At 42.2% G+C, this 11054-nt stretch overlaps 1 protein-coding gene across 1 annotated transcript; it reads right to left on the bottom strand.

Annotated features, from left to right (window-relative positions):
- Positions 1 to 389: 389 nt before the first annotated feature.
- On the bottom strand, positions 390 to 11054 carry CHMP4B (charged multivesicular body protein 4B). Its single transcript, XM_082225383.1, has 5 exons — positions 10454 to 11054; positions 3521 to 3698; positions 2811 to 2925; positions 2358 to 2484; positions 390 to 1198 (listed from the first exon to the last, which is right to left on the bottom strand). Exons 1-5 carry the CDS (start codon positions 10641 to 10643, stop codon positions 1131 to 1133), a joined length of 678 nt encoding a protein of 225 aa, XP_082081509.1. The 5' UTR covers positions 10644 to 11054; the 3' UTR covers positions 390 to 1130.

The raw sequence follows: 11054 nt of genomic DNA, 5'->3' as shown, positions 1-11054 counted from the left end.
AAAGGCCCTTCTATTATTAACCAAGGCAATGCTTCTGGCTCTGGCACAGAGTTGTTGTTTGTAGCAAATTAATGAACACCATGTGGCAAATGGATTCAACATCAGATGGGCTGACACAGCAGTAAGCTTTCAAAAACAGGCACTGCTTAGCACTATTCAAATTCTGTTCATTTGGGGGGAGGGGAGAATGTATTAGTATTTCTAGCATATACTATTCTGAATATTCAACTTAAGAACCAAAGTGGCACATACTTGGATATCTACACTTCTGCCTCGAAGGAAGACCAAAGTACCAGAGAATACCGATGTACAAAATGGGGTGGGGGAAATCCCAACAAAGGTTCTCCAAGTTTCTGTTACATACATGCATAGTGAAGACATCAGGCAGGTACGAAAATCAATCAAGGTATTTAATACAGTGCAAACCATAGATCCTTATTTAAAATAAATGTATGTTTGTGTCTGAATGGGAATTGGATATCACAGATAGCAATCAACATTCCAGGTGCTATGTAGAAAAATGTACAGCTAGTGTCAATTTCACCTACTTCCATCATAGAATTACTTCAACATTCCAAATCCACCTCACCAAATCCAACTGGGAACAGCGACCAAGTGAGTGTAATGCGGAGAGAGGAGTGTCAATGCCACCAATGGATATAAATAGAGACTTTAAAGAACTAAAAGCCTAAGTGATGCATTTGTACATCTAAGCATAATAATCCAATAACGGCTTATGACTTTTCCTTTTGAAATACTTTACAAGACTTCTAAAAGCGTTTCCATCAAATTAAGTTACAGGCTTCGTATCCCGAGTCAGATTCAGCATGGTCAGAACTCTGAAAGATGGTGATCCAGCAGTGGCATTAGCATAGTCCAGAAGCTGAATGTTGGAATTTTGCCAATAAGGTTTATTATTTAAAGTAAGTCAACACCCTAAACTGCAGGCAACTTTCTTTGGAAACTTTGTTTCCCTTGCTCAGACCATGCTATGCAGAATGCAATTCCCACAGCTATGGGATTAAAGAAATAAAGGCGTTGCGCTTAATGATGTCTCCCACCCATACATGCACCTGTAGCAACAGGTGAGCAGAGTCTCAATTGTTTCTCCAGCTGGGCAGCTGGTGTAGTTATATGTTTTCAGCCCAGGCTTCTAGCTCTTTCATGTCATCATCCTCTTCTTCTTCTTTCTTCTTAGCTAGAAAAAGACACAACACCACAAGATTAAGCACTACATCGTGATTGTATGCAGTTGTCCAATGTATTTATTTTAGGTATTTATACACCCACTCTTCATCTGGCCAATACAAGAGCAGTTCCTGGCATGTAAACATAATACAAATAAAATAAAATAAAATAAAAACTAACATCATCAAATATTTAAAATCACAACAAAATTATGTCACACAAATATACACCCCATCCCAAGCAATTATTTTAGCAACCAACAAATACCTGAGTGAACAAGTACTAAGCATGTTCTGAAAATTCAAGAGTTGCTTGCCTTATTTCAGAAAAGAGGAAGCTCTACAAGGCAGATGCCACCAAAGACCCTCTCCCAGATTGCTGCACAATGTACATCTGTGACAGTGGCACAACCAGTGACAGCCTCTTCCAATGATCTCAGGAAATAGAGAGACCTGGATGGGAGCCTAAAAGGGATACTTTCAGGTATCCAAACCCGAGTTCTCTAGGGATTATGTCAATAGAAGCTCCTTAAATATGGCTTAGTTGCCAAATGGCGGGCAGTGTTTTAAAGTGGTGCTTGCTTCCCTGGGGTGATACGCCAGGTTATATGGGAAAATGGAGGGCATGTTTAAAAAGCTCCTTGCTGTGTTATCCACACATGGGCAACATCTGCATGCTGCCAACAGAACTGTGCAATGCTACAACACTATGGGCAAGGGATTTTAATCAGAACCACATCCATTTATTCTCATACCCAAGACAGTGATTCTCAAACTAAAGGTATGGGGGAAGAATTTTGTCACCCAAGTTCCTTTTCTTCGAGACAATTGTTCTCATCCCTGGGGGAATAAAAGTAAATGAAGTATTCCAACCTGGAAACCATTGATTAGCTGGAATAGGCGATCAGAAAACTGCTTATGGGGTCTAAGGTGTCAGAGATAGATCCTGAGGAAGCTCCCCCACCCAGCTTTGAGAACCATGACATTAGATCTGTAGATAAAGATAACTAGGGAACTTAACTGGCTTTCCTTCTGTGAAACAGATTAGTGTGTGTAAATTTTGCACAGTAGTTCAGAAATAAAACCACAAGAATGGCATATTACAATGCTTTTTTGACAAATGCACTTGTTACAAGATGCTCCTGTCTCTAGCAATTGCAAGGCACTCACCTGGTTTTGAAGGTATAGATATTGAGGGCACATTGGGAAGTGGAACTGTTTCAGGACCACTGATCTCCAGCAAGTTTTTATCCAATTCTTCCTGTTCGAGTTCCTCTAGTTCAGCCATCAGTTCATCCTATTATTGAAGGAGAGAGACACTGCAGTTACAGGTGCTAGCACCAGAAATCACTGTTGCCAATTTTGTAACATCATATAATTGTAAGAAACCTTCATGTCCAACTCAACACAACTGGGCATTCTAGGTGTCTCAAAACATTTACATATCCAAATTATTTTGTTGTTCCCAAGCGCAAGCCAGAGTATTAAACTCACATTTCTGTTGTTATATAAGATGGAAAAATCACAAGTCATAATATTTTGAGTCACAAGAAGTGTGTTTCAAAATCCTTAAGTTTGTATGTGTACAAACATCATACTTGTCTTAAACTGTTTGGTACTTACCTCATCAAATTCTTCACCGATTCCCACAGGCTTGGAGATAGCTGTTGAAATTTCTTCTGCTAACTCCTGCTGTTCTGCAATGTCTTGCATTAGTTCATCTACTTTGTCAATATCCCTGTAGGAAAAGGATTTAAGTTACTTGAACCATTCACCTGTTTAGTCTTGGAGATCATTACAAGTCTCAATAGCTTTAAGGAAATATTCAGCTAACCACCAGGGCAAACTGATTCAAATCAACAAGAAAACAATACTGCTGATTTAAAACACACTTCTTCCTTTGAAATCATTATTTCCTGAGCAAGAATTCAGACTAATTTAAATAAAAATTGTAACAGTAATAACTGGTTGCTCTAATAAATTGTTTGCATCTATTCAGTTGCATAATCTGGAAGTAAAATTCAAAGACTTTAACCATGAAAGCCACATACTTTTCAAACTATATGCTGCTTACAGATAAAGCATGTCTACATGTAATGATACTGAGCATGATCAGTTCTTTGAAAGCTTATACACGTCTGTACATACTTTTATAGAAACAAGTCCCGCTGCACAATGTAGAATTTGAATTACTGTGTGCAGACTGGTTTATAATAACTGTCCAGAACTATCCAAAAAAGAGAGAATATGGGCAAAGAGTGAATGTGTCCCTTTGTACTGCACTCAGTGAAAAGTTGGCCCATTCAATGAACCAATGATGAAGAGCATCTTACATGTTGTCGTGAGCAGCTTTCATTGCTTTGGCAGCAAATCCCATATTCTTGAGCACTTCAGTGTTGGTGTTGGCATTTTCCAGTGCTTCCCTCTGGAATTCGATTGTCGATAATGTGCCATCGATTTGTGCAAGCTGCTTCTCATACCTCTTCTTTCGTTTTAGGGCTTGAAGTGCAGCTGGACAAAAACAAGACAAATGATGATTGATATACAATGTGCATCTAAAACTGTTTCTACAAGCATGATGTTCAGAACATAAAACCACTTAAAATTTATGCTACCAATTATGCCTCTCGCATCTTTTGTGTTCCCAGTTTAATTAACTTTTGTTACCAATAGGTGTCTTTCTCTAAGCAAATCAATTTTGTTGCTGAGTTGTTTGTCTACTCAGTATCAAACTGCAGGATCTACAGCCAAGTACTAGAAGCTTAGATGCTTAGCACACAAGGCATGACAGGCTTGTTGACAAATAAACCTTCATTCAATCTTTCTAATATGGTAGAATAGCAGGTAATGAGAGAGAAGGCTCAAAGAATTATTCAAACTACACAAGAATGTAAAGTAAAATGAACACAAGAAATGCATAAAATCTGGATGTTTTGTCTTAGTCACTATGTAAGAAATGGAAACGCTTTATATGACCACCATCTAAGATACTTTGGGGGCAGGAAAGAGAAGAGAACACTCTGAGTAAGCAAGGACATTTGGTACAGGCCAGACATAAGTAGCTGCAGGAGAACCACCCCTAGGGCACCTTCTCCTCAAGGAAAAAGTGAGGCAATGAGGATTTCCCATTTCTTGGTGTCAATTAAAACTCAGCTTGGTGGGGGAAGCCGATTATCAAGCTGTGAGGGCAACGATGAAGGGAGCAGTTTGGGCAGGGGAAGCAGAGAGGGGGAGGTGGCTGGGAACAGAGAAACCCGGAAGCTTTTTCACCACGAGGGTGGCAAAGTTGTAAAGCGAGAGCGGCAATTGAGGGAGAACTCCCCTCAAATGCCCTGCTCCCCACGCACAGCGATGGACTCACCCCACTGCCAATTGATCGGGGCGTCCGATAAAGGCTTTTTTCCAGCCACCCTGGGTTGAAATGGTGCCTGTCAGCTGTTCCACATCCCAAGCAAATTCCACGAGAGCGGCTCAACAAAAGCAGTAAAAAATCCCCCCCAAATGCTTCAGCAGGTCCGACAAAAGGAATAACTGAGCAAAGTTCAGCGACGTCCTAGCGACTGAGGAAGTGAGCCAAAGAGGAAGCCCTCTGGCTCGCTCCTCTGTTTAAACGGACCCAGCCATGCCCCCCCACTGGGAAGTGGAGCGGATTTCCGAGCCGGACTGGAGACTGGTTTTTCCAATTTTTATTTGGTGTGCATTAGAAGAGGGGTAGTCTTATACGGTGAGTATATCCCAAACTCTAAATTTTAACTGGAAAAGTCGGGGGTCGTCTTATACGCCCAGTTGTCTTATAGGCCGGAAAATACGCTAATCAAGCAAGGCGTATGACTGTTTTGTCTTTCTTTCTCTGTTTTTGTTTTTGTTTTTATTTAGATTAGTTTCTTTTATTGTATTGTATTATGAAAAACCTTTAATAAAATCTTATATATATATATAAAGGAGGCAATCATCTGCATAGGTATAGATTTTCTAGTTCACTTTAGCATGTTATCATAGCGGAGAACTGGAAAATGCAAGCAGGAATACTGAACAAGATACAAGAAACTAGGCTGCCTGGTACACATGGAAGCGGATCAGTTTGAGGCAGTTAGAACTGATGTAGTAATTGGTACTCAAGCAGAATTATAGCCAGTTGCAAAACTAAAATGGCTATACAAGACTATTCACATTAAATAGTAGGCAATCAGGTGTCCGTTTTTAATTTTGAGAGCTAAACATCTATAGCAAAGGAAATTTCATTATACCATTAAAATTAAGATGCAACAGTTACCATTTTCCACTGCCCACTGAAAGTTCCTAATTAAATGAATTTATCGTTTAAAACCTTAAACAGGAATTATACTGAGCAGGAATACAGCTCCGGCCATCTGCAGTTTGTAAAACCTTTTCAAGAAGTAAACAAAGCCTACATTTAGAAGTTTCCCTCATCTGGCTGCCCTCTATGAATGCTGGAATTTGAGCTGCTTTCCACTGTAAAACATTCAAACTGTAGGTCAAGTGTTATGGTAGAGCCACTGCACTGTTTCTGCCAGGATGAGTTACATTATCTTCTAAAAACCATCTTTTCAAAGAATCCTATGATGCTATTTCTACAAATAGCAGCCCAGTTTGTTGCCTAACCCTATGCAACTTTACCTATTTTCAGCAACAACACAAGTTAAATTAACATATGACGCAGGCCAACACTGAAATAGATCTGTTCATATACCGCCTGGGCAGAGTGTTGTTTCTGGGCATTTAAGTGTCAGGTGGCAGTAAGTCACTTTGACCATCTGAATCAGGTAATTGTGAGAATAACTATAGTGTTCTGTTACAATGAAGTTTTCAGGCACTGAATTTTTTTACAAGTCATTTCCAGCAAAATTGTTCTTGTTATAAATTCCCACTGAGCTAAAAATTAATTGTATTTATTACCACAGCATTATCTATCCAGAGGTAAAAAGATAACTTCTTAAGAGATGATAATAAAATTTAGCATCTTCTTTGCAATATTATGAATCTGAACATTTCAGTAAGCAGGGAAAAACAGAAGCCTCAACATCCCAGCCGTATGAAGTTATGCTCCATTATTTACACTGTATGTTACACCAGAGATGACCCTAATCTATTATGCCTCTTAAAAGAGACTTGCAAATTAAGGAATAGCAATTCTCCTTTATAGCAAAAAATTCTTTTTAGCACTCAATAAACTTGAATCACTAACTCGCATCATCAGAAGCACTAAACTTCACTCATCAAGAACTGCATGCAGATTCTTGTGGAACTCTTAAGATTAAACTCAACGTAAACAGCAATCTGCAGTGGAAATTGGGATATTGACAACTTTAGTGCAATTCCATTCATTTTGATGGGACGTAGACAGGTTTCAAATGTGCTACGTTGCTGCTCGACAGATTCTTTCTTGCAATTGTCATTTCTGTGCAAAGGACTGAAATGCAGTTTTAAATGCACTTGTACCAAGATTTATAATCAACTGGTGACCATAAAGGAAGATCAGCTTACAGTCACATTTCAGCCTATGTTTTTTGTATCATCCTCTCTAAAAATGCATCTTTATAGTATTTGAAGAATCTTCGGTATAGAGTTGTTGCTGGCATCCATCTGTCTCAAGAAACAATGGACTGCACCTCTGGGGTGAAGTCAAACCGACCACCAAAGTAACCTCCCCAGGGAACAAGCCTGGGCCGTATGTATGGAGGTCCTGGGCTGCCCAGATGACAAGATCCTCCTCTCTGCCTTGCTGATGTGGTCCAAAGAAAAGCAGAGCAATACGTTTGGCATCAGCTTGGCTGCAGGAGTAGCTGACCAGAAGAAGGCGTACAAGGTGCCATCCCACCACCTTAGGGACTCCACTCTGGATTTGTGTAGGGTTTGCTCCTTAGCCTTTTCTTCTCCGAAGTTGTCCCACAAGGCAGTGGAGATTTAGGACCAGAGTTTTCCTTCTCTTAGATGGACTACCTTACCAGGCTGATGAGCCCCATCTGCCCCTCACTTTCCTCTACAGCACGTGCAGTAACTGCCATCTTGACTGTGGGACACACTATTAGCTCAATCTGCTGCAGCTTTCTTCACATGAAGGGAAAGTCCTTACTCATCGAGAGTCTGAGAGTTGTATACATCAGGGAATAGGTTTTTCAAATTTTAACCTCCTTGATCTCACTGCAAATGTATTTTTTACTGTTAGCAGATACAGTATAGTGGAGCTCTATTGCTCAACTTTCATAACGGTAGGCACTTGCAACACGCAATGTAGCATTGTACATACACACACCATGTTTTCTGCTGAAACTGGCGAGTTTGGGGGGGGGGACAACCATAGCAATTTTTCTCTAATTCTATGCACGCTAATCAGCATGAAGGGATGCAGTAACACTTTAATTTTAAGAAGAATGACAAGATATTGCTGAAATGTACATCTGTACCTGACATTTTCCTCCTGGAGCTTAGGGAATGATTTAGATCAGGGAAATAGCATGAGATTTTTGTTTGTTTGTTTGCTTGCTTGCTCATTTTAAACAACTTTCCTAGTGTTCCTTCCCCATAGATGTTTTGAGGTTTACAAGCATACAGGAGATTCTGATCTCAGACCTTCAACATGCCCAAGCTGGCCCTCGGTCTAGTCTCAAGGTAGTATGAACCACTGTCACAGGTAAGCAAGTATCTTCTCCCACACTGACTAGTGTGGTACTTTAATGAAATATTCCTATTCAGAAATTACTTTGTTGTGATCTTTACAACCACCCTGCAAAGCAGACCAGCATTATTCTACGGCTACCTAATGAACAGTAAGAGTCAAACAGGGGACATCTTGATTTGTAGCTCAATCTCTTTACCACAACACCACATCAGCTGTCAGTAAATTGCATTACAGCATAAAGTGCAGCATTCTGTTGTAACTATACAACCAATCTAATTTCCCATTGATAGAATGAAGCATTTGCCAGATCAGCAAACTAAGCTTTTCCAACTAGCCAGATGATGAATTAAAGAAGCCTATAGCTTTCTCCCTTTATTTGGCATTTTTTACAAGTCATGATTATAAAAGCTGACAACAGAAATAAATGGTAAAGAATGTACATAAATTGTATACACAGAAACATATTCTGCTGTGGAGATAAAAAGTTCCAGTATTACTGTAAGGAGACCCTGTTGCTTCTAAATACCACAAGCATGCACAGCACACTAAATAGCAAAACCATGATAAGAATGAGACAGTGTCAATTAAAGGAAAATAGTCCTGAGCAACATAACATGGAACATATACTGCAGCTTCATAAATGAGATAAGATAAACAGCCTCTTGTTTAATATCTTTTCAATGTGCCTCAGGTTCAACTAATAAATAAGGAATACTGACCCTGACAAGAGATTAGCTTAGAACTTAGCCTCAGCAAGGAAGCCTCAATGAGGAAATACAATGTCAGTGCTAGTTTAAAGATTACAAATCACTCTGCACAAAGTGCAGGTTCCTACTTAGGTCTAGGCTTCAAATGGATGCAGCCAGGCCCATGCAGAGCTTGTCTGAGGCCTGAGGGAGAAGTCCTGTTCTTGACATGACAGCATAAGTCTGGCAGGCCCCTAGCACCCCCCTCCCCCAGCCAGCTTAGTCCTCTGAGGCCTGGGGCAAGTGTACCCAGCTGCCTCCCTGCCCTGCACAGGTCTGGATGCAGCCCCAAGGAAGCAACCCAAAACTGAGCAGGGACATAGAAAAGATGCTGTATCTAGAGGCTAACCCTAAGGTACTCCCTCGCAGAATCCCACTCAAACTAACCCAAGATCTGAGTGCTACAGCAGAACTTGAAGAGCAAAACTCAAAGAGGGGTGGGGAAAGAGTAAGACCAGGACAGATGTACAGCAAATTGCTGGCGTCAAGAATTAAGTCCAAACTATAGAAACACGGCATCTGCTACCTTACACTTTTATGTGTGTATAGGCCCCAAACCAAGAGAGTTCAAGATGCAAATGCTACTAATGGCCTGAGAAAAATGAAAGAGACTTTAACTGTAGGACAGGCACGCCGAACTCCCAAGATACTGATCTACTCACAGTATAAAAAACTGGCAGTGATCTACATTGTCATTCGAGGGTGAACCAAAGTTGTCCCAAGATCGACCAGGATCAACCAGGGCCACCCCGCAATTGACCAGTAGATCACGATCAACCTGTTGGACATGCCTGCTATAGGAGATGGGCACATGGAAACAAAGCACATCATATTTTTCAGATATACTATAATAATGTTCCCATTCTGAAAACCAGCTGCCATTTATTTCACTATATTGAATAAACTTGTACGCCTCCAGTGTAGTTCACACAACAGCCCCCTTTACTTCCCCCCTCAACATCTGAAGTCTCTTTTGTGCTGAAAGCAGTGTAGAGAAAAGCCTGCAAAACTTATCTGTATGCCAAACTCACAAGAGGCCCACAAAAACAGGAATGGAGGAAGAGCTCTGGGCTGGGTACTTTTAATTACGGAACTGTAGCCTTACAGTATAACAATGATCTGGTGAGACCAGGCAGGCCACCCCAATAATGGAAATGTGTTTTGCTCCTGTCTTGTGTGCCATTTCATTGATAGTTGCTGCACGTTTAGTTTATCTATTTTGCGTTCCTAGTAGGCTGAACATTACCCTGGAGGCTTTTAAGGCAAAAATGCCACTAATACCGCAATCTTAGGCACATTTAAATGAAAGTAAAAATCTGCAGATTGCAAGGTGTCTTATCTCTGAGTAAACATACACAACATTGTGAAGCAAGCTCTTTTCCTACCTATTAGGCTGTGTTTTTACTTTGCTCTAACTGACCCCAGCACCATCCTTTCCTTTAGAAAGGTCCAAGCACCTTTCTGTCTCTACACCCCTCTTGCCACAGGTAGATTTTAGGCTGCTGTGGCCCCTTGGAGTGTGTCCAGCACTGGTCACGTTGGTCTGCTTTATTTATTTAGGTCTGCAAGCTTTTATTTTGTGCTCTGCTTGTTAAGTATCAAACGGAGTAACTATAATACTGAAAGTCTTTATTTACGGATTTACATCTACCTATCTTATTTTGCCTTACTTGAATGCAATTGATGTGTTCTGTAAAGTTGCTTCCCCTCCCCCGAAGATGTTACCTATTTTGACAGTGTCTCCGCCAGTGGTTATTACGAGGCGCTTTGGGCGCAGTTCACTGTGTGGGTGGGAAACCAGCATATAAATAAAGGGAACTTTGTAAAGAAGTCCCACCCGAGGAAAGAAGCCACCTCTTCCTCCACCCGCCCCGGCTCACCGCGCTTGTTCTTGGTGCCGTGTTTGCGGGCCGCCCCCAGCTCCTGCTCGATCTTCTTCTCCAGGAACTCCTGCTTCTTGCTCAGCATCTCCTCCGTGTCGCGAAGCCGCTGGATGGCCTCCTGGGGGGAAGGCCCCTTGCCGCCGCCCTTCCCGCCCGTCCCGAACAGCTTGCCCAGCAGCCCCGACATGGCTGGGCCGCAGGCGGAGAGAGCGGCAGCGGAGAAACGGCGGCACCCCGCGACCTCCCGCTTACGATAGGATCAACCGTGAGGGAGGGAAGCGGGGCCGGCCGAAGACCGCCGGTGCTGAGGCAAAGCGCCAGGAAAGGAGACACCACCTCCGCCTTCCTCCCGACCGGAGAGGCCCCTCCACCAGCAGCGGCGGCGGCGGCTGTAGGGCCTCTCACAGGCCCGAGCCCTCACGGTGACCACTCCCTGACTGACACACAGATGCCACACACGCAAAGCCCCCGCCGGCACGTCAGCCTCGGCTGCCCCTTGACTGACTCACGGCCTCCCAGTAGGACCGCCCGAGATCTCTCTCTCACGTCACTCCGGGCGCCACGGCAACGGCGGCTCCGCCCACAGCCTTCTTCCCCC

The sequence above is a fragment of the Podarcis vaucheri genome (assembly GCF_965113315.1).
Source record: "Podarcis vaucheri genome assembly, chromosome: 6".
NCBI lineage: Eukaryota > Metazoa > Chordata > Lepidosauria > Squamata > Lacertidae > Podarcis > Podarcis vaucheri.
Note: the sequence above shows the minus strand (reverse complement) of the source record. Positions and strands in the feature narration are given on the sequence as shown.